Below are 25,156 nucleotides of genomic sequence, written 5' to 3' on the forward strand. Positions count from 1 at the left end.
ACAATTGCAAAAATATATGCAGCAGCAATATCATCCAGAACATTTGATTCACTGTTTTCTGTTATTATTTATGTAGCATAGTAGTCATGTACTGTAGATTACTCATCAGTGTGCTGTTGTTACTCGTGGATATTTTTACACGAGCCATTCCGTTCATCAGAATACACCTGCTGGCAGCTGCTTTTTTGCGGCTGAGCGTAAACATTAGGAGAGCGGCGGCATGACGACACCGTGTACGTCCCTCTCTCACAGACAAGCTACAGACCTCCTCGCTTTAGTTTCACCATCAGCCACAAAGCGCTCGGAATGAGATCCTGCGCAAAACACGGAGGACCGCTTCAGAAGCCGGTCTTATGACACCCGCGACTGAGCGTCATCTTTGCTCTGTTGGCAACTCCGCATTATTCTGACTACTTGTTTGAAAAGCAGAGCGATTTTCCTGAGCTATTTTTTTTATCTAGGCGAGGGGAAGGGGGAATGATTACCCCCGTCTTCCCATCTCCGTCTCATCCGTCGTAGGAGCGCTTCGCAGCATGCCATCCTCCCCGTGCAGAGGGGTCGACCACCGGCCGCGGGCCTCGCTGCTCACCCAGGTGGTCCTGCTCGCAACACTCGTGGCTTTGAGCGACTGTCTGTCAGGTAAGGGGGGCAGCTGTTTGGAATGATAACGCAAAGGGCGCAATTTATTTTGAAAGCTGAAATGCTGATGATGCCATATGTTATGTTGTACATAGGTTCATACACTTGTGTACTTTCACCTATAGTAATGATTTGATTTCAAATCCAAACCATCTGAGTATAGAGTCAAAAGAAAGAACTAGATTACTTATGCATGGCACTATCACAATGATTGTTTTCTGCATAGGCTACATATATTCATTTGTTAATGTAAACATACTCGTAGGCTATTCGAACGCCCCTCCAGGATGATATGTCACATAACTAGAGGTGTGTGATATTGTAAATAAAATAGTTTCTGGTTGTTCATTATCATTGGAGCGGGTGTGTACACTGACGTTGCAAACTCAATGTGTCACATTGTGCCATGTGTTTGTGCAGCGACCTCAGAGCACCTGCCTTTATTCTTTGTTTTATTTGTTTGTCCTCCTGAGATGTTTGTTTACAAATTTGCATCATCATTTCATTTTTAAGAATGGTCATTTTCAAGTTTAAGAATTGTTGAATGCATTTGATTACTTAATGTGTTAAATATAACACTTATCAACACATCGTTGTGCTCATAATAAGTGTTGTAATATTTAAAATGTGTTTATGTTGGATAATGATTGACAGTGTTGGTCCCTCCCTCCCCCTATTTTGAAGAGATTATTTGATGCTATGCATTATCTCACTTATCCTCAAGCATATATTGTGATTTCACAATTAACATGAAAGTTAAGAGTACTCCAGTATGTATTTCATGAGTAGATGATGCATGTACACGTAGGGCAGAGCACAGAGCCCAGAGCTGAGCAGACGTGTGATTGAACTAGTGGCGTACATTGACAGGGCACAGTGAGGCATCTGACTCAGGGTGATCTGATAAACTGTGACAGAGTCATGTTTCTCCACTGTGTTGTCTGGACACAGACATAATAATGGCTAACTGCTGACCGAACTGCATGCAGAGGGCTTGAAGGCTGAATACTGACGTAGACACAAAGTCACAACACATTACACTTCAAGCAAAAGACATTACTCAGTGTCAATGCATATCGACCTAGATGGAGGGTGACCCGATTGTATGTCTAGTTCCTTGGACACATGCACACGCACACACACACACACACACACACACACACACACACACACACACACACACAAATGGTTATCAGCAGCCCGTACTCTGACACGTTCCCCCTGTCAGAAGCCACTCCAGTGCAGTTCAGCTGTGCCTCGGTAAGGGCATGGTGAATGTCACACATTAGAGGTGGATGCATTTCAAGACAAACACAAAAATAGATCCACTCACTGTGACGTGGTGTGTGTCATGGTGAATGCAGCTCTGGGGCATCTTCTCTTACCACCTGCCAAGCTCTGTGCTCTTGCTCTTGGTTGTTGTTTTCCCGTAATGGTAACCTATGTCATACCACGATGGCAGCTGGAGCATGTTTTTTGTAGGCAATCTAATTCAGTACCATATGCACAAAGAAAAATGATGATTTCACTCTGCAGTGGATGAGAACATGCTGTGCTCCCAGCTTTCACTCCAGACTCCCTGCATACATTGAAAACACTATCTCTACAATCTCCAGGACCTTTTGTGTACCCAGTTAGTCTGCTTTATTGGAGGGCTGTTCTTATCACTGTGCTTCTCACCCACCTTGATTCATTCTTTTCATCCCTGCCATGAATCGTTGAACTGATACCATCTATGATATGAAAAGAGCCGTGTGTGTGTGTGTGTGTGTGTGTTTGTATGTGTGTGTGTGTGTGGATTACAGAGAGTAATGTTAAAGCCAAGGCACTGATCTGGGTGTTAAGGTACCGTGTTTGAAGGGCAACGACGTCTTCCTGATGTGAGCACAGGCAGCACAGCAGAGGTTTGTGTCTGCGTGTGGGAGTGCTCTGGGAGATCTCTTACTTGGACTATGCTATGTGAGTAGGCTGGTTCAAGCTGTAAAATAAATAAATAGATAACCTGATTAGGACCGTGGAGGAAAGCCTACAATAGTTCTCTCCTCCTAAAGGATATGTGCTGGACTGGCCCTCCTACACTGACAGACCAACGCTAACCATATGGTATTATGTTCTAGAGAAGAACGTAAACAGGCTAGTGTGCAGTTTTCTCTATGTGCCAAAACGTACTCAGTGTGCCGGATTTCAGATCAATTTGGGAAAAATACAAATGGTAGGCTTAGCCTTCAGTCTCTGTGCTGCCTATTCAGGTAGAGCATAAAGGAGCATTGTCCCTCACTATTGACATGCAGATGTAGATGTTTGTTTTTCGAAGTGTCTTCTGTCTGTTGGAGGACAATAGCGGCTTGATATATACGTGAGGTACTTCATAAATCCACCTGGAGAAGCATACATTTTAGAGAATTCAATCGTACTTTGGAGAATTGAGGTATTGCCTCGGCTTTGAGAGAAAATGTTGATTTTTGAAGGGAAAAAGCTCATGCAACCCTGATGAGCGGCTGGCTGTATTGATTGTTTTGACGCATTGGAGATGTCGAGGATGTTGTATTGCTGCTCTGAGAGGGAGGGCCCCCCATTGGAGTGTGTGTGTGTGTGTGTGTGGTGGGGGTGAAAAGGTTAGCTGCCAAGCTTCATTAGGTGGGGCCTGTTGCTCAAAGGTGATGTTTTAGCATCTAATCAGACTCAAATCAAATCCAACTTTATTTATACAGCACATTTCATCCACCGATGCAATTCAGAGAGAGAAAAGAGACAGTCACCTCTCCATGTCTCACCTTCACCTTTCTGTTTGAGGTTTGTGCTCAGCAGCCTTACTGTAGTATCTTCAACTAGAACTGGACTGTAGCTACGCAGGCCACAGTCTTACATATGGGGCGGCTGTGGTGCAGGAGGTAGAGCCGCCGTCTAATGATCGCAAGGTTGGCAGATCGGCGGTTCGAGCCCCAGCTGGCCACATGTCGAAGTGTCCTTGGGCAAGACACTGAACCCCAAATTGCTCCCAGTGAGCGGGCCGGCGCCTTGCATGGTAGCTTGCCGCCATTGGTGTGTGAATGTGTGTGTGAATGGGTGAATGAGAGGCCGTTGTAAAGCGCTTTGGATAAAGGCGCTATATAAGTCAGTCCATTTACCATTTACCATTACCATTTACATTATAGGGTTAGGGTTAAGTGTTTCCAGGTACTGTTTTGTGAGAAGGTGAGTGGAAATGTCAATAGAGAAACCCTGCTGTTTTGAATGGCTTTCAGATCGTATCGTATCACTGAAAAAAGAAGCCCATTCCAAAAACGGGTCTGTTCGACCCTGAAGTACTTTAGGTAGCATTCGCTACAGGATTAGACTGACAATGTGTCAGTGGGATATTTGGGCTTTCTGCTGATGTGGCCTTGTGCAATGGTACTGGGAGGGCCAGCACTGCAGCGTCTCTCTCTCTCAATCACAATCCTCTTCCTCCTGAGAGCCAGCTGAGCTGCTCTCGTGCGTTTCTGGATTGCCTGTCTGGGTGTGCTCTCTGTGGCACATGCGCGTCTCCACGCACTAGATCCTTCCGCACCTAATAGAGATGATCGTCCCGTAGGCTGTGGGCTGAGAAGTCGGCTGTAAGCCACCGCCAGTTGTTTAGACATTAAGCCCTCGTCGGGTACTGAGGGGTGGCAGTAATCGCAAAACGTGACAGGCTTCGTCCGTATGTCTGTTTGTCTGTGTGTCTGACAACCTGTCTCTCCGTCTGTCCGTCTTCCTGTCGGAGGAATGTCAACAGGTAGATGTCCTCCACTGGCATCTTTTTTCTCTCATCGAGGCTAATTGTTTCTCTCCCAATGCTGTTCACTGCTATCTAGCTCCCTGATACAGGTGTCTTTGTCCACACAAAATGATACCATAGCATTTATTGCCTGTCCCCTGTAATATGATAATGTACATCAATAATTGGATTGAATATGAGGCTATTTTCATTACCTTGGCTATACCGGTTGTGGCCAATGGCACTGTACGGTTATGACGCAAGCCGAATGCCTCTCTCAGTGGTACATTAGGTGTCTATTGATAGCAGGACACAATGCATTAGAGACGTGCAATTTAGAAGAAAAGGTTGCCCCTGCCACTCATATGAGGCAAGATGCAGATCTCTGGTAATCCTCCAGCACTCTGGTGGCCGCAGTTAAAGCCCTCTCGGGCTCTTCTTCTCACACATTGTATTGATTGTTATGGGCGATGCTAAAAGACTCGGTGCTGTCGCTGTAACGTTGTGTTTTCCTTTGAGCTATTTCTCCTCCTCTGAACCCCATCCAGAAACCCCCATGCACACACAGTAACAAGACACACCCGTTATGGCTCGTCCACTCTCCATGTAATCACTCCGTCACATTTGTATTGCATATAAATATTTTTGATTGCCTTTTTGCCGAAGAAGAGCAGTGTCTGGTCTGCACATGCATCTCCGCCAATGTCGGCCTGTTTTCTTCAAAGGAAAGAGCCTGACGGTGACATGCTGTTTGAGCAAATGTCCCCAGCAGCCACGCTCTCAAGCATTCCAGTATGGCCAGATGTTGTTTTTCCCCCCAGTGTGTCAGCTTGGGTCAGCTCAGCTTTGAAGCCCTGAAATATTGATGTTGACTGTTCTGGTTGCAGACAGGATAACATCTCTGGATGAGGATACTGTAGGTCTGGAACTTCTGGCACTATTTTCCAGAGATATAATGAGTCATGACTCGTCTGTCCGCTCCGTAATTCACATTGAACATATTTTCATGTATAATGTAGCAACTCTCACGGCTCTGTCCACTAGGAAGGATCCATCCGCTCCCCTGAGAGAATGAGAAGAACACATCCTCACAATGGGAATTGGAATCAGAAGCGATTCTGTTTTCCGATTTGAATTCTGATTCTGAGAATGTGTTTGCTCCATGTGGACTTTGAAAGGGCATGTGGGCTCCTCTGAGAGTACTCTGGAACAAATATACCCCCCCATGTGTTTTGGCATTTCCCTGCTTTATCATGAAATGTCAGATGTGCTACATGATGGAGTCAAACCGACGTTTCATTATGCAATATGCAAGGTGGATGTCCTGAGGTAGTCCAATACTGAATGTCATGTCTGCCTCAGGAGAGGAGAGAAATGAAAAAACCCCCTCACACTTGGCTGAAAGTAATAGCAAATACATTTTAGTGTCTTCAGTGGGTCCAGATTGCAGAGAGCGTTCCCTGTGCAAATAAGGTAACGGATCAATTTGATATCCTCAATTGTTTGTGCAAATGAAAGAAATGATTCCAAATCCGCCACGGTACTGCATTACATTACATTTACTTTTTGGGCATTTAGCAAGACGCCTTCCTCCAAAGTGACTTACAACAAATACATTTGGTAAGTGAATCATCTACCCACCAGTCATGGCAGGAAAAAGTAATCTATGCTCAAGCCGGGGGGTGGCCATTGGCAGTCATCGTGCTAGAAGAAGGAAGATCTTTATTTATTTGTGTACTGGGACATAGGATTAACTGATCACGATTAAGTATTTATTCACAGATTCAGGCATTGCAGCATTGGTGTGTACTACTGTAAAATGAGACTAGTAGTGAATCATTTGAACTCAGAATCACTCCCCGATGAAGTAAATAAAGCATGAAATAAAGTGAAAACTGGAAAGTAAACGACGAGACTGACTTAAATAGAATTCACATCAATTTGTGTGACAGCTACTCCAGTGATGCGTCTGTTCCTGTGCCTGTGTATTATTAGAAAAGGTCTCTTAACCTTGGATTGAAATGTGGATTGAATTACTTTAATAGGAAACAACCTTATAATAGGCATGCCTTATAATAGAAATCGGGAATAGCGGTGGAAAATTCATTGTCAAGCTAAATAATGTACGGCACCTAAATGAGCTGAGATGAGCTGCACTCTCACCATCCTTCGTTCTGAGTCAGAAGGCCAGACTCAGTCTAGAAGAGTGAAGATTGATTTAGATATACAAGTTTATTCAGAAATGGACCCTGTTATAGAAAACTGTAGTAGACATATTGGGGACGGGGGGCAGGTGCAGGGGGTCATAAAATACAGCATGGATGATCTAAGAAGCAACAGGAGGCAGGAAAGAGGAGAGAGGAGAAAGAGAGAGAGAGAGGCTGTGGTGAGCTGGGAGAGAGAAGGGGGCACTTGAACATGTACCGACAGTAGAGCCACAGGAGAGGTGTTCTCTTACCACAGCCAAGAGATGGTGTGAAGGAGCGGAATGACTCAGAGGAGAGAGGGAGAACGTCGAGTCTTGCAGGCCCTGCTTCGCATTCCTGTGTTCAAACGCCAGGACAGAGGAGGATTGCCGAGCGACTCTTTGATTTGTAATGTGGAAGTGAGCTGCCTGTGCCTCTGTGGGAATGTTTCTTGACTGTTATGGATTGCTAGGTTTGATTGAGTGAGTGAGTGAGTGAGTGGCGGAACAGACAAGACCTAAAGCTTTACTTTTGTCACCGCTTTAGAAACTGTGGTCTAACTGTTCCATTTCCTAATTGCTTCGATAATCCTCAAGCACTTGAATTCATTTAATGACAGTAAATTAAAGGTTCGGTGTATGAATACGCTGGAGGCAATGATTGGCATTCTTCTATTCCAATTGCGACTGCAGTTTGAAATGTAATGGACTCTGGCAGCCAGCTAACAGCCATAAAACACTACCTCAAACCCACACAAAACAGTCTAATCCATTGTGGGTTAAGGAACCGTTGGATATATGTTGTACTAATGCATTCAATCTCCCAGTCATTTGGTAGTCAAGCTTTGCATAGATTTGCTGCTGGTATAGCCTGCTGTACAGATGGACCAGGTAACCTCCAAGTATACCTCCAGAGCAGGGGAGGCTGGTGGAGGTAGAAATCAGAGGACTGGCTTCTAGCAATGCAGGGAATGGAATGAGGAATGGTGTCCAACACACGTCTGATGCCATTCCTCATCCCATTGCGTGCGTTACACTGAGCCCGTCCTCTGGTTTCCACCTCCACCAGCCTCCCCTGCTACAGAACATTTGGTTATATGCTTGAGTTGTGAATTTATGACACTATAGATAGGAATGGAGATTGCAAGTCTGCTTCACTCAAATTGTAGAGCTCCGTGGTCGGGACACAGAGCAGCTGGAGACTGCTTTTACAAGAAGCCCATCAAGTTGAAATGCATTCCACTGTGCTTGCGCTGTAGGCGGCCATTCACATTCAGCAGCCTATTTATCCTTTTGTAAACTTGCCAATATGCTTCCGTTGTATATGTGAGCACTCGTGTCGTATGTTTACTTTGTAGGATTGATTGATTGATTGATTGAAAACTTTATTAGAAAATTTGCAGAAGTAGGTACATGAAAGTACATATTACATACAAGGTCAACTAACAGGATAAAAACCCAAGAAAGCCACTGGCTTATTTCAATTGGGGTCCTTGATCCTAGGATAGGCCTACGGGTTCTAACGGGTCCCACTGTGCTTTTGCTGTTACAGAAAAATGTGCTTAACCAACCATACGTGATCCATGCTGAGAGTATTAGTCCTAATCCTTATTCTTTCTTGTTGTTTCCCCTCAACAAACAAACAAACAAGTCTGGCAATGCACAGGGTCTAGCTGAGGGTAAAGTGGCTGTTCTCTGTGAAAATAGCGTCCGGCCTTTATGACATGATGCTAAATGAGGAACGGGAGCGGGTCTGCTCTCTGCCATGTCCAATAGAGGGATCTGATTTGTCAAATGGAAAAAAAAAACAGTCATTTAGGTCAGACATCAGGTTTATCAGTCAGCTCGGTAGGAGAATGAGGGAGAATGAATGTTGTCCATTATCCTCCATTATATTTCCAGTAGGGCTCTTGTTATTATTATTTATTTATTTATTTGTATTTATCAGTAGTCTGCTGTGCAGCTCCTGAGAGCTATGCGTTGTTGATAACCCTGATCAGGAATACTAGAGACATTCAAGGACATTCTTAATGACACATGAATGCTACTTTCTCCAGCCCCCTTTGCCTTCGTCCTTCTCGTCTGTCCCCTGCTTGCCTATTTTGACAACACAAATAGAGAGACTCCCCTCCCTCCCCTCCCCCCCCCCCCCTCCCCTCCCCTCCCCTCCCCTCCCCACACCATCTCCAGCTTCAGCTTCTGGCATCCACACAATGACTCACACCTGATGATGATGTCATGCTGTCTCAGTTGCCATGGCAGTCGTTATAGCAACCGGAGAGCCCTAGGTTTCAGTCGCAGAGCGGTGAGCAATTCAGAAGAAGAAGTCAGAGGGGTTAATGTCGATGGCTGGCTTCTTAATTATTGTTTGCTTCCCGCAGTTTCACTGAATGCATACAGAGCCTCAGATGCTAGAACAATCTTCCTCGAAGCCGAGGCCTCGCACAAAGAGAAGATTCTTGCCAGGAGGCTTTGAGGTGTTTTTAACACTGAGCACCCATCAACTGACCCTGCATGACACCATACATACAACCCTGCAGGAGCCTGAGGCATAGGCAGCCTGATTCATTGTTTTTCTCTCAGTGAGGGCTATTATATATATTATTATATATATATATATATATGTGTGTGTATATATATATGTCTCAAAGGACCTGTCTGCTCCCTTGTCCCTGCACACACCTGCTGAGCCAGAAGGCTCCCCAGAGAGTGGCTCTCTCACCCGGCTGCACGCCGCCATATATCACGACAGACAGACAGACAGACAGACAGGCCGTGACCCCAGCACCAAAACAATATCAACGACCCAGCTGAGACGTAGGCCTTGGCTTCCAGGAGTCCTCTGTTACCGTGGCAGTGAAACATTCAGACTTTATTAGTGGTTGTTTCTATGACTTGGATCAGCTGCACCGGGTGGAACTCGGTTCAAAACCGGAACTGGTACACAACGAACTGTCACTGATGTGTGATTTGCATAAGCCGGGTAGGGAGAAGGATTTCAATGCCGTGTGTAGATATTCTAAGGTGGGACTATACTCCTCGAGTAGAACAGCTGCGCCTTTTAAAATGAAATTCGAATCGAACTTCATTTAGATGACGCGCGTCCGTTGCCGTCTCTTGATTGGCTGCAGCTCCAGACCCTGGTGCTCGCCTACCAGGTGGCAAAAGGGACAGCCCCTGCCTACCTGCAAGCAGTGGTCACCCCCCAAACAAACCCGTTCACTCCGCTCCTCCACCTCTCTGCCGATGTGGCAGTCACACTGCCCGGTCATGTCTCTTCACTGTACTGGCTCCCCACTGGTGGAACAAGCTTCCCACAGCTGTCAGAACTGCAGAATCACTCCCCCTCTCTTCAGGCTACACCTTAACTGTCCCTCCTGAGACACCTACTTCACCCCTGTACTGTTTCTCCTGTGTCTTTAAATATAGAAAACGTCCTTCTTCTAGCACGACGACTGCCAATGGCCCCAGGCGTGAGCATAGATTACCTTTTCCTGCTATGACTGGTGGATAGATGATTCACTTACTTAGTCAAATGTATTGATTGTAAGTGGCTTTGTAATAAGGCGTCTGCTAAATGACAAAAATGTAAATGTAAAGCCCGGAGGCGTCAAAATGTATTCAGGTGCTTCTAATTATACACACGCTGTTCTCTCCTCTTCTCTTTTTCATTCTCACTTCCATTGTTCCACTTCCTTACTTTTAATATGCTATGATCTCTTTTTTTTTTTCCCCAATTGGTTTCAAAGGCCCTAACAGTTCCATCTCTTACCGTCTATTGGCTTGGGGAGGTACTCGGAATTAAAAGCTATGGAGTGTGTTTTGAATTCGGGGACGTTGACATTGAATGTTTTTTTGTTTGTTTCGTCTCGTCTCGTCTCGTCTCCGTACAGGTCCTCGATTATGCCCGCGGAGTCTGGACTGTGCCCGAGAGGGCCGTCACTTCTGCCAGAAGGGCTCCTCTCGCTGCGGGCCCTGCCTCCACCCTCTGGTGGAGACCTCCCACGGCAGATGTGTGGTGAAGAGGAGGCACGCCTCCCATGTTGGTGAGTCATCATCACCCCCTACCTCACCCCACCCCTCCAAGAACCAGCATCACACTGCAGTTTCACTGCCTCTTTAGGTCCGTTTCATTGTTGTTACGGATATGAAACTGGGTCCAGATAAGAGATTGTGTAAGTCACCCCCCCCGCGCTCGTTCTGCTGCTCCTAATAAGTGCTAATGAACCAGGCGTAGGTGGTGCGTCGTTAGGGCCCCTAAGAGCTGCTGGCTCATGAGAAAGGGAAGGCCCAGCTGTTTAGAGACCGTGGGACCGCTGTAGAAAGCATGCCCTTGGTGGTTTAATTCCAAACGAGAGAGGGAGAGTTTGATGAATGTGCGTCCGATACAGCGTCATTGGCACTGCAACCTTTAAGATGTCTTGTATTTTAGGTTCTAGTTCCCCACTTTTTTTCCCCCCTCATGTGGTTTAATTAGTGAAAAGGACACGGCGGTAAAGTCACAGCGTTAAAGTCAGATTAATGATCAATTATTATTATTATTATTATTATTATTAATAATTATATCTGCTATTGTACGTCGCGTGGGTTCCATTGTGTTGAATGTTGTTTAGAATCTCTAGCTAAATTCAGATGAGTGGAATAAGCATCCTGTAGGTTTAGAATCATTTGAGATACTGTATGTCTGTTGGATAAAGTGCTGAGGAGTGTCCTGGCTGTGTATTAGCCCCCCATTCAGACAGTCAGCTCTGACTCACCAGCCAGTCAGGACAGCCTTAAGAGAGCATCCCTCTCTCTCTCTCTCTCTCTCTCTCTCTCCCTCCCTCTCTCTCTCTCTCTCTCTCTCTCTCTCTCTCTCTCTCTCTCTCTCTCTCTCTCTCTCTCTCTCTCTCTCTCTCTCTCTCCCTCTCTCCCTCTCTCCCTCTCTCCCTCTCTCCCTCTCTCCCTCTCTCCCTCTCTCGTCACGGCTTAGAATGATAAAGAGTGAAGCCTCTGCCAAGCTGGCTTCCCTGGTCTGGCTGGCACTGTTAGCAGCCCACTACAAACAAGAGAACCCAGGAATGGTCGTCCACTCCTCCACCTCCCTCTCCTTTTATCTCTTGCTCTCCTCTTCTCCTCACCCTATATTTTTTTCCCCTCCTCCTTTCCCCTCCCGAGTGTGTTTAGTGGTACGTGGTACGGCTGCCATTCGAAAGGCGAGTACGATGACTAAATGTAATGGCCCGTTGGAAACACTGTCCCTCGTATGGATGTCACTGTTGCCAGTGTGAGATGGATCATCCTATTACCAACCATTTAGTTGATGACGAGAGGACTGCAGCTGCAGTACAGTCCGAAAAATCTTGACCAGGGTTTGCAGGTATAACCACCCTCTGACTGAGCCCCGGGGCATTTCAAATTGACCCATTTTCCCCTCATGTCCATTATCCCTCCCTCTATTATCCCTCACTCTCTCTCCTTCCATCCTCCCCTTTTTCCATCTTCCTGCAGCCACATGCAGCTCAGGCACATGGCTGAATTGAATGACGAGCATATGCACGAGCCCCCCCCCCCTCTACTCTTTATGTTTTCCCCTTTATATATATATATATTTGCCCTTACGTCTCTCCCACGCACTTTCTCTCTCTCTCGCACACACTCACTCTCTCTCTCTCTCTTTTCTTCCCTCTATCTCTCCCCCTCCACACTGCTTCAGTTAACTGCAGAAAGGGGTTGGGGCGGAGACAGTTCAGCAGGTGTTAGCGTGGGGTTAGAAGTGATAACATTTGATTCGGTGCTGGTGTTTGACACGATGTTATCTTTGGATCTGGAGGTCTGTTTTAGTGTGACTCACAGTGCCAGAGCAAGGTCACTGCCTCACTTCATCCCTCTCTCTCTCTCTCTCTCTCTCTCTCTCTCTCTCTCTCTCTCTCTCTCTCTCTCTCTCTCTCTCTTTCTCCCCCTCTACATAAACATACTGTCCTCTGCTCAAAACAACACCCCCCCGCGCACCTGCATATATTCTGTCTTTCGCTCCCAGTGACATCACACCCCAGTACTTCCATCGGTTGATGGCTGTTGTTGTTGTTGTTGGTTTTTTGTTGTTGTTGCTGTTGTTTTTTTCAAAAAAATATAATTCATTCCCTTCAGAGAGGGATGAGCAACGGATGTGCTTGAACGGTGGGAAAAAAACAATGCAGTCTTTTCCCGCTGCTAACACTGACGTTTTCTGAGCTGCTATGATTTTCATCTCTGAGTGATTTTCATCTCTGAGAAAGGGTATTGTTATTCTAGACGTTTCTGTCTGGGGGGGGGTTTGCTTGAGATAATTGGAGTCGCTGTCCAGGTCGTCGTAGTTCCATTGCTCTCTAGATTGAAGGCATTGATTACACGGCACACAGCCGATCCATACTTATGTATTATTCAGAAATGGGAGCCACATGCCAATCTGTCTGTTATTATATCTTGGCACTCTGCTGACCTCCATGCCAGGCACTAGCACTTGTGGTGTGGTTTAAAGGCTGGGAGTGAGGTATGACACAGACTTTCAACAATTACAAATAGTAATGGCATCAGACTAACTAATGCCCTACTTTAATGCGCCCTTCAGAAGCGGGTTCTTCGGGGCATGGTTTGAGGGTCTGTTTTCTTTCCTTCTCCCCGCCACGTCACACATTTAATTGGATTTCTCCCCCCTCTCTTGGCTCCTCTCTCTCTCTGTTGCCCTGGTGACGGTTTTCATTCATGAATCTGGGGGAGCAGTCGTCACCCCCCCCCCGCGCGCGCCTTCTCTCTCTCTCTCTCTCTCTCGTCCTCTCTCTCTTTCACCCTCTCTCTGGCTCTCTCCCTTCTCATTGCCCTCCACCCACACGTTCAGAGCAGCGCTGCATGACAGACGCTGACCCATCCACCCACACACTGCACCACACTCATTCACCCACTCTCACTAATACATATGCACACACACACGCGCACACACACACACACACACTCTGCATCACACTCATTTACCCACTCTCACTAATACATACTGTACACAAACACACACACACACACACACACACACACACACACCCACACACACACTGCACCACTTTCACTCTGCTGCCTCGCGTGCATATGCAGAGCTCCTCACGTTCCCTCCGTCATACACACACACCCACCCAGCGTACACAGAGCCCCTCTGACACCCAGCACCACGCAGCCACTGGCTTTTTACTTCATCTCAAGCACACATGCAAAGGCGTTACCGGAACACTGCATCATCATCATCATCATCATCATCAGCAGCAGCAGCAGCAGCAGCACCATCCAGCAGACTGAACTCTCCCTTCCAACGCGCGCTACGCCAACACACCCTGCCGAACACACGCCGAACACACCCTCACATCATTGTACAGTCCCTCTCCAAATACGGTAATCACCCGCTCTCACTAGGCTCTGGTGTACTCAGGGAGACCAAGCGGATGAATCAAGCCTGGTTACTGTTGACTTTGGAGCCTTTTATGAGGGATGCCAGCACACATCCCCATCCAAACGTGCTGCGTGTTGTCTCTCTGCAAACACGAGCTGATACTGTCATAGTGTTTGCTCTGGGCTGTTAGTAGCTGATGATTATGGTGTGGAATGCTAAATCTAACAGTAATGTACCTGTTTTCATGGGGTATTGGTTCACACTTACCACATGGGGGCAGTAGAGAGCGGTTCTCAGTGACCTGGCAAACTTCACTTTTCAAATTTCCATGTGGAGAGTGGGGGGGGGGGGGGGGGGTATCGACCTGACTCACAGCAGAGAATATGCCTCAAACGATGAGTAAGTTAGATGACTGTGCTTCAGAGAAGAGGCAGTCAGGGTGGTGACTCTTCATTCTGTTTTTCCCCCTCACACACACACACACACACACACACACACCGCAGTGCATAATCATAGAACATATTAATGACCAATGTCTTCCTCCTCCTCCTCTTCACAGGTAAAGAGACCAATTTACCTGAGTTGGATGAAGAGATTGATTTCCTCTCCACCATTATCAGTGAGCAGAAGCTGGAGTCAGGAACCTCTGAGGCCAAACACTCAGGTGAGAGAGGACACACACAGGCCCCCCCCCATCCCCATTACCAGCATTCTGTCTCACTGAAGTACCTTTTGATAACTGCATTATAGATTATAGAACCTCAGAATGAGAGCTGTGTAGAGTGACCATCAATTACTTTTTTTTCATCTCCCAGCTCCGCTCTCTCAGGACGTCCCCGAAGCCACGGATGAGGTCCCTGCACCACGGAGACCCACCCGTCGGCCCACCACAGATCACCCCACCACCCGCAGCCCTTCCACAGCCCCTCCCGCCAACGCAACCAACGCGACCTCTCTTCCCGTGACCAGCTCCGCCCCGGCTGTCCGCAGTGGTGGCCCGGAGGTCATCCCCTACACCTCCAACGATCACGCCTTCCTCAGTAGGTTACTCTGCTCACTGATCCCCTGTATGCTTGATGTCATGTTGATCTGGAGTTGTTTATTGGCATAGGTTCATACTGTCTAGAGAGAGATTTGGTATTTGATTGAATGTGTGTGTGTGGGGGGGGGGCATTGTTTGATGTTGATGGAACAGGGGTGGGTTGAGTCATTTAGAGAATGTATGAATCTGTGTCATCCTAAAATGAAGATGAGTTGAAGTGAGACTTAGCTACCCTCCCGAGACCTGATATCCCTTGGTCTTATTGTCATATGCTTAGTTGGCAAACTATCCGAGGACTGGATTCTCTGAATACTGTGCACATAACAGCAACAACAACCATGCATCACATAACAGCAACAACAACCATGCATCACATAACAGACCATAACAACCATGCATCACATAACAGCAACAACAACCATGCATCACATAACAGCAACAACAACCATGCATCACATAACACACCTTAACAACCATGCATCACATAACAGCCATGCATCACATAACAGACCATAACAACCATGCATCACATAACAGACCATAACAACCATGCATCACATAACAGACCATAACAACCATGCATCACATAACAGGCCTTAACAACCATGCATCACATAACAGACCATAACAACCATGCATCACATAACAGGCCTTAACAACCATGCATCACATAACACACCATAACAACCATGCATCACATAACACACCATAACAACTGTGCATCCCGTAACAGACCATAACAACCATGCATCACATAACAGACCATAACAACCATGCATCACATAACAACCATGCATCACATAACAGACCATAACAACCATGCATCACATAACACACCATAACAACCATGCATCCCGTAACAGACCATAATAACCATGCATCACATAACACACCATAACAACCATGCATCACATAACAACCATGCATCCCGTAACAGACCATAACAACCATGCATCACATAACAGACCATAACAACCATGCATCACATAACAGACCTTAACAACCGTGCATCACATAACAGACCTTAACAACCATCATACCTACCAGTCATATTGTGTCAGAAATTCCAAATGGTTATGAATGGAAACCCATGACCCCCCCCAACCACACTATTGGCAAACCTCCCATGGGATGGTGAATAAGTGGGACCGTTATTCACCAGTATGTGTTGAGAGAGAGTTTCTCCACACCCTGGTGCTTTTGTGAAGGCTGTTATTGGTCAGGAGTGCTCTTGGGTTTTTGTAGGGACTCTTCCTCCCTCGCCTCCCTCCCCTTTCTCCATACAAAAAAAATGTCTTCCCTATCCTCCTAGGGGTAGTCCCATTCTCTCCTTCGCTCTGACGCTCAGTTTTGATCTCTCCTCAGTCATGACCAGTGTGTTCGTCGTGGCGGGGTCAGTGGCCTTGCTCCTGGCAGGGTTCTGTTGGATCAGGTAAGACTCTTGGAATTATAAATGAATGATGTTTAGCCATTGGTTCTTGAAGAATTTGACTTCTAGCTGGCTCATGAAGTTCAACAGTCTTACCCTATCAGAACCCAACATATAAGCTTGTTTTACTCGTTGTTGTTGTTGTTGTTGTTGTTGTTGTTGTAATCAAACACTGTATAGCTTTCATAACATGGTTAAAACTGTCATTTTGACCTCATGGATGGTCAGTCATGGCATCCATACTTCTATTCGTGAATTTGAGAGTGGTGACATTTCTCCAGCCCCATCGCTCAAAAAAGTGGCGACGAGACAGCTTTGTTATTGTTTAAATCCTAGTTTAAGCCCTTTAAAAGTAGCCTACATTAACCATTGATTGCTTCAATCATGGCTTTGTCTGGTTTGTTCCAAACAGACAAGTCATTGCTCGCTATGATATTATACTGAATGTGGGTCACTTTAGTGGAATGTAGAATTCAGTTGTTCTTTGTCAGCCTTTGTGCTGGTTGAGAGCAGATTAAATTGATTCGTATTTTGAATAGCTTGACCTTGGCCTTTTCAGGTTGCAATAGACTCTAAATGGTTACACTAAATGGTTACATACAGGACATCTTTTTCCTAAAATACAGTTAGGTTAACAGTTTACCCTTCCTTCCTGTATAAGGTGCTGACTGCACAATGTAGAGGTTGATATACAATGTGCAATAAAAGGTACAGTGTGCAGGGTAAACCATATAGCATGCGTATGTTTTTGATCGACTATTTTAATTCATGAATTTGAATGACTCCTTCAGGTATGACCTCCAGCTGAATCATGTGAGATTTGAGATGTACAGTAAAATTAGTTCAGCAGTCTAATGATGGTTTCTCAATTGCAGATTGCAGAGGGGTGTGCGTCTTGCACAGAAGGTGGACTACCAGGCTTATGGGGGGAAGGGGCCGCATGCCTACGACAACAATGTGGTGAGTACAGCACCGCACACAAACAAGACAGACTTAAATCTGTTTTATTTCTGACTTTCACACGCAGTTGCCTTTGACCGATTTGGTTGACCAATATTTACAATAGATTAGGTTACAGACAATACTAAAATGAGATTAGATTAGATTAGATTCAACTTTGTTGTCATTGAGTACTGAAACGAAATAGAAAGATTGTAGACAGTGGTATTAAAGTATAATTTATTACAGTGAGTATAAATAAATAAATATAATAAGTGATTTATACATGAGCTATATCAATATGATATATTCAGTTGGACACACACACACACACACACACACACACACACACACCAGCTGAATTTGGTTGCGTGCCACATTGTCTCATGGCTCTGTGTCCCTGCAGCCTGGGGACAAGAAGCTGGCTCACAGTGCCCAGATGTACCACTACCAGCACCAGAAGCAGCAGATGCTCTCCCTGGAAAAGTGAGTCCTCTCACATCCGGATGTGTCTTGCCAGTCTGTCCGTCCACCGTCCTCCTCGCCTCTGTCTGTCTGTCTGTCTGTCTGTCTGTCTGTCTGTCTGTCTGTCTGTCTGGATCAATGTCCTCTCCTGAGCTGGAGTGCACTGGATCCTCCATGACTCCATGTTCCATGGGTGCTTCTTGTGCAGACACAGAGAGGAGCCCACGGTTCCTGACTCGGGCGCCACGTCAGATGAGGAGAACGAGGACGGAGACTTCACGGTGTACGAGTGCCCTGGTCTGGCCCCGGTCAGTGACACGTGTTACACGCATACTATACACACTGGGTTACTGCACAAACACAACACACACACACACACGCACACATAGCACTGTTGACCTTTATTTTTTTTCCCCTACTCAAACACACACTTCAGCATTAGAGATATTGTTTGTATTCGGTTGTTTTCTTTCTGAAAAAACAGTGTACCCATGTTTCCTCTCGTTTCAGACAGGGGAGATGGAGGTGAAGAATCCTTTGTTTGACGACTCAACCCTTTATCTCCAGAGGAGCCACAAGTAACCCTGGACATTCTGATATGCACATATAAAACATATCCTATATACAGAGAGATCAACTTACTCACACACACACACACAAACACACTCACACTCTAACATGCATCAGGTTTCTCTTCCCCTCCGAACTATCCCACATACACACTAAATAGGGTGGGACAGGTGTGCCAAGAGAGGAGATGATTAGGAGATGTGTGGAAGACGGACTTGAAAGGGAAGAGGAGAAGTGGGCCGTATGGACACTTGGAGCGGCATGTGACTGAATATCCTCTCGTCTTGGACTGAAATCTGTGACCAAAGTCTCACACTTTCAGTAAAGTCACATACTATTTCCTTACTGGCCTAACATATCTTTTTTTTATTTTTTTTTATTCATGTTTACTTTTTGTTCTCTTGTTGACTTGTGATATCCCCTATCTCTGCCGTTCAATCATTTACACAGCAACAAACGAACAAATAGACATTATTGTGGATGATGACTGGTAAATGAGGGATCTTCTACACAGGTATACGACACTCAGAAGTCTGCAAACGAGTAAGAAACTGCAGTAGAGGAAGAAAGATTTGAATATGGGCGTCTGCGTCCTCCCAGAACCTCCAAAAGACATCTGACACGTACCAGTAATTTCAATACTCCCATTATAATTTGTGACGCACGCCATGACTTACAGTACAATGAGTATATGTAGTTATGCAAGCCATCCATTTCTTCAACAGTAGTGTGGTGACACACAACCCTGTCTCAGTTACACATTTTTTTGTGCAGATTTGAATCATCAATCCAGAGATGCACTGTGTTGGCAATGATATTGATAATACATACAAAATATACACACTGCCATTTAGCATGACGTCTACAGGCAGATAAAGACTGAGCCAGGAGCTTAGGGACTTTGATGGGCGGACAGGGGCATAGTGCAATAGTGAGACTGTCCATATAATCATTGGCCAGAGTAAATACATTTGAATCAACCCATCTTTGACTTTCTTCATTACCATGGTTTTGGTGCTTTTAAATACGAAAATGTGATTTTAATATTTTTCCTAAATGTAAACACATGCAGCACCGTAAATCCTTTAAAGTATGTTATGTAGCCATTGTATTCCTCAGTATGGTCCCTCTATGCATGACTTGATGAAGCTGTGTTATGAAAAATGGAAGTCGATATGCATTCATTCTTACAGGTTTCTTGTGTAAACTTGCGTATGATATATAAATAACGTGAATGATTTCAAAGCAATTTGAAACTTCTTTACAGAACTCTGAAACAGAGCGACCCATTGTATACACTCACTGAACACTTTATTAGGAACATCTGTACACCGTCTCATTCATTCAGGTTGTGTAATGGTGTGGGGAATGTTTTCTTGGCACACTTTGGGCCTGTTAATACCAATCAATCATCGCTTGTATGCCACAGCCTATTTGAGTGTTGTTGCTGACTATGTGCATCCCTTCAAGGACACCATTTACCTATCTTCTAATGGCTACTTCCAGCATAGCATAAGTCGTCTCAAACTGGTTTCATGAACATGACAATGCGTTAAGTGTTCTTCAGTGGCCTAATAGAACACCTTAGGGAAGTGGTAGAACGGTTGATTCACAGCTTCAAAGTGCACCTGAAAAATGTGCAGGAATTGCGTGATGCAATCATGTCATCATGGACCAGAATCTCAAAGGAATGTTTCCAACATCTTGTGGAATCAATGCCACAAAGAGAATTTAGCCCTACTCAGTATTAGTATAGTGTTCCTAATAAAGTGTCCGGTGAGTGTGTATATATCTATATGTATATCAGACTAACATGGCTTGTCCCCATGTTATGTAAATAGCCACTGATGTGTACAGAGAGATAGAAAGAGAGCGCAATCTGTCACTGACCAATGTATTTGTACACACTTATTCTATATTTCCGATTGCCGTGTCAAATGAACCACAGTTTTCATTTTGTGTGGAAGTGTGTTCAGAAGTTGCCTATGGTCGTTGTCTCTCAGGAAAGCTGCTGTCAGCAACTCTTCTACAGCATGTCCTCTAGACCTCACTCTCTCCTTTCCAACACTCCCATACTAGTACAGTAACACTGGTCAGATCAGTGACCCTGTCACGTGTGTTTTGAAGACAATGTCATGATTATGGATTGCTTACTTGCTGGACCTCAAGAACAAAGTGAGAGGGAAAGAGGTTCATTCGTTGAATGTGCTCTGGGAACAGACCCATCAGTTGATGTGACCTGAGTAAATGACGAGATGCTGAACATCAAACCTATTTCTTATTAGACTGTTTTACCATGTACCTCTCTGAAGTCTCCTTCCCCCCCATACTGAGTGAGAGAGAACTCGACAGGAACTCAAGGATGAATCCGTTTTGGGACATGCAAAAACCATTGTTTACCTTGTTGTGTTCATGCTTTCCCTTATGAATGTGGCTTGTTGGTAAGATTAACTTGGTGTGATCAGGCTAGCTATTATGAAGCTTTGGATGTTCTAATGGACACTGACTGACTTGACCAGAGGGACAAATGTCCACCAACCTGAGATGAACAACCTCCTTTACCACGACTGGGATTGTTTGACATGCATGTAGACATATCAGAGAGGAAAATGACAAATAAATATTTATATTATCTTAAATGAAACATGGTCTGCTGTTTTTATTTTATTTTACACTGTAAGATTACCAAACTGGGTTGCAACCTCAAGTCACAAGTGATGGAAAAAGTGTAATTGGATTACAAAACCAAGCCTGCCATCTGGTGGCCAGAGCAGCAAGGATGTGATTTGTTTAGTTTATTTAAACAGATCCCCATTAGTCATCAGCCTAATGACTTGAAGACTATTCTTCCTGGGGTCCACATGAAAGACAGTCAATCAAACATAACAAAATCGATTGATTGTAGATGGATAGATTGAAGAAGTGAGATTTGCCAACTTCCAGGAAGAACCATCTTTTTAATTTGTGTGTAAAGGTATTTTCTAAGAAATAGGTATGCATATTTTCTGTATAGTATACAATGTGTAATATATTCTCCTATTTCATTTTATACCCTATAGTATCAAAGACAAGCACGGATGCATGATTTCCTTAGTTATTGGCACAGAGTGCACAGCTTCCACTATAGTTTTGGAGGTATATCATTGGAGGTAGTTGAACTGTATAAGAGGTAGTTGAACTGTATTTCATTTATTCATGGAATCTATTTTAAAATGTTTTATTTCTCCTTTCCATATACTGTACATTTCTATGTAAATGAGGAAGTCACTAGCAGTTTGACACCTCCTTTTAACCAGGCCAAGCATATTTTTTTCTGTGGTGTGTTTTGAAAAAGTTTCCAGTTTCAGTTTGTTAATCTGATGGTGTGCATATGAATATGAAAGAAAAAAAAAACACATACTGAAAATATGTATTAGTTGTCAGTTTATAGTACAAACATAGATCATTCCTTGTGTATGGTAAGTATTTGAACTTGTCTTGTAGTGTAAAACAACTAGTGATAGGTTACAGAAAATCACCATCTCACTTATCTATTTGCCCAGCTCTCTAAATCATGGTACACCTTGTTAGCTGGCAATCTGTCATAATTCACACATATCTTACAAAGCCTCTCTCTCCAGTCTGTATAGGTCTTGATGCTGTAATCCTGGCGCCACTCAAAGTAAGACTCATAGGCCTCCCTATCGGATGACAACTTCTGCAGGAAGGTAGCCAGTCCTGCAGTGTTGTTGAAGTCATCCACATGGATGAAGGAACTTGAGGGCACCAGGGCTTCATAATTAGCCCGATTGGGGCCCAACACCACAGGCACCGCCCCTGCCTGGTAGCCATTTCTCCACAGTTTCTCGCTGATGTAGTCCATGGCCTCAGAGTTCTCAAAGGCCAGGTAGAAGAGACAGCGCCCAATGGTGGGTAACAAGCTCTGCTCTTTCAGGGGTTTCTTGACCGAGTGTCCATAGACTTGTATAGGGATAAGCTGCTTCAGGCTGTGGTAGACTCGAGACCTGGCCTGGTCAGGCCTATACCTGCTGACTACCCAGCTGGCCAGGCAGTTGCCCTTCTTAGGGATCACATAACTACTGTTGCTGTTTAATAACGGAATCGTCTGTCCGTAAGGCATGAACACGTCTGCGTCGTGGCGGTAGCTCATGGTCCAGTTGAAGACTCCGTTGTAAGGCGTCAGGTTGCCGTTGTTGACGGGGGGCTCCAGTGAGAGCCAGAGCCAGTGTTGTGAGGCTGGGCGGGGGAGGTGGTGAGGCAGAGAGGAGCGGCCTGTCTTCAGCTCATGGTGGTGGAAGACCACCACGTCAGCCTGGGGGAACAAGGAGGTGTTATCACTGAGGTGACAGCCGCTGATCCCGTACATGTCCCTGCACACGTCCCCCTCCAGGCTGTAGGGGGAGCCGAAGGGCCAGTGCCACAGCAGGATGGTGACGTTCTTCTGGCGGACATGTGGATGGCTCATCTCCCTCTGAACCAGCAGCACATGTTGGAGCACATAGGAGGAGATACTCAGGAGCAGGATGACTGAGAAGAGCCTGGGCATGGAGGCTGGCATCTTTCACCAATAGAATATACTGTAGGTGGTAAGGTGGTTTTTAGTCCAAAAAGTCTCCTTAGGTTCAAGTGTGCTGCCCTAGGTTAAAGAAAATAAACTCAATTGTAACAGATGCAATTTAGAAAACAGGATGAACATTGCCAAAATCAGGGTAAATCATGAATTGATACATCATGAATAAGTCACAACTCTTAAGAAGAGTATGTTTATGGATGGAACCATCATTATTCAAGTTCAACATACCAAATTCCTAGGTGTCATTGTTGATGAAGGTTTAAACTGGAATATTCACATCGATCAGGTCTGCAAGACATCCATGAAGATGCTTGGTATAATGAGAAGGGTCTGCCCCCTGATCCACTCCTCTGCTCATTTAACCTTGTACTATAGCTTCTTATTTCCTTACATCAACTACTGTAATATAGTCTGGGCTGCTACTTATCCTTCATACCTCAACAAATTACTTGTTATCCAGAAGAGGTTCCTTAGGATGATCTCTCACTCTAACAGATTCGAACCGTCTGCACCACTATTTAGGAAATATTCATTATTACCCATCAATAAACTGAATATTTTGCAAACATGCTTATTCATACACAAATTCATCAACAACAAGCAAGATCTTCCTTCTACTTTCCATAGTTTCTTTATTTTCTCATCTGACATCCACTCTTATCCAACAAGATTCAATAATGACCTCCACTTACCTTTCTGTCGAACTTCTAGCCACCAATTTAACATTTGCTATAGAGGTCTGAAAATCTGGAACACCTTGAGCTCGCCACTGAGATCAACACCTCGATCGGCTTTCAAAAAGCAGTTGAAAAAATATTTAATCTCGTTATAAGCTGTTTATTTTATATTGTAGTGCTTTTCCCATTGAAAGGTGGGCTAGATGGAAATCTATGTTTATTTTTTTACTAATCTTACTATCCTTGTATCTATTTTCAGTTATTTTTGTTTGTTTTGTTTTTGTCTTGTGTGTTTGTATGTGCTATCCTACCTTTCTGTCCGATGGATATGATTTTGTTTGTGGTTTCTTTTCTCCTATTGATGTGCAGTAAGTGTCCCTTGATTTTCATTTGAAACAATGACATGGACGTGGAGTGGAACTCTGTACAAGCCTTCTGGGCTTCGTTCCCTCCTTGCACAATTTTTTGTGTGCTAAATAAATAAACTAAACTAAACTAAACTACATTGCACTAGTTTTACCTTCACCGTGACAATACCATTTCCTCAAAAATTGTGCAAAATCTGCATTTCACAATTCCCTATTCCCGGCCACAAACAGTCAAAAACCTCAAAGAATGACACCATAAACAATTAGTTTTCAAGCCCTAATTGTTGTGCCAGCCACTCAGAGAATAGAAAGCATGTTCCAGTTTCTCTGTACTACACTAATAATTAATGTGGACTTTTCCCCAAACTGATGATGACAAATGGAAAAAAGTGGCACAGAATCAGTTGAAGATGGCACATGCTGAAGTGCCCAAGCCACAATATGTGTAAGTTGCCAGACAGGCTCACTGATACTTACCTGGGCGAGGTATGGCTGTTAGTCCGTCTGTCTGTCTTATCAGTCTGATTTACTGTGGAGGCATGGAAATTAAGAGATTAAGACTCCCGGACAATGGACAAAGGAGATTTCATTCTTGGTTGGTACTAGTGAAGGAGGCAGTCACACAGCTGTGAGTGCAGGAAATCCTGTTGTGCCCCTTCTCATCAAATCTCTCCATGTTACTCACATACACCACACCCCTGGTTGTGACTGTTTGATAAGGTGTGGATACTTTCCACAGACACTGGCACTCTTTTAGCCACTTTACTTTAATAGAACATGAAATCTGTTGTAATTCTGTCATTATTAACTCATCTGTCTCTCTTAAAGTTCCACTTTTTTAACAGTATTTGAACATTGCTACATTACTTTTTTTCTCACACTGATGACTGATAACTTCATGCCATTCAGATTGGCATCAAAAGCGGGTGACAAAACCACAGTGTTTTCCTGTTATCGCTAGGCTGAAGTGAGGAAAGAGGCCACTTCACACGCTTATCTGATCAGGTGTCTCTGCGCTGTAGATGAACTGCCTGCTGATTACATTTTTTACATTTTACATTTTGGGCATTTAGCAGATGCCTTATACCAAAGCGACATACAATCTATACAGTTGAATCATCAATTCACCAGTCGCAG

At 44.7% G+C, this 25,156-nt stretch overlaps 2 protein-coding genes across 2 annotated transcripts; one reads left to right on the forward strand and one right to left on the reverse strand.

Annotated features, from left to right (window-relative positions):
- Nucleotides 1–533: 533 nt before the first annotated feature.
- npdc1b (neural proliferation, differentiation and control, 1b) lies at nt 534–18,413 on the forward strand (the record flags this gene model as incomplete). Its single annotated transcript, XM_080531513.1, has 9 exons — nt 534–639; nt 10,457–10,609; nt 14,516–14,620; nt 14,772–14,996; nt 16,364–16,430; nt 17,303–17,387; nt 17,773–17,852; nt 18,040–18,139; nt 18,342–18,413. 9 exons carry the CDS (start codon nt 534–536, stop codon nt 18,411–18,413), a joined length of 993 nt encoding a protein of 330 aa, XP_080387639.1.
- Nucleotides 18,414–21,927: 3,514 nt separating this feature from the next.
- LOC308157207 (alpha-(1,3)-fucosyltransferase 7) lies at nt 21,928–22,866 on the reverse strand (the record flags this gene model as incomplete). The annotated part of the gene is made up of 1 exon (XM_080530717.1): nt 21,928–22,866. One exon carries the CDS (start codon nt 22,864–22,866, stop codon nt 21,928–21,930), a length of 939 nt encoding a protein of 312 aa, XP_080386843.1.
- Between the last annotated feature and the right edge of the window lie 2,290 nt (nt 22,867–25,156).

This window comes from Nansenia antarctica (assembly GCF_963989245.1).
Source record: "Nansenia antarctica genome assembly, chromosome: 5".
Lineage (NCBI taxonomy): Eukaryota > Metazoa > Chordata > Actinopteri > Argentiniformes > Microstomatidae > Nansenia > Nansenia antarctica.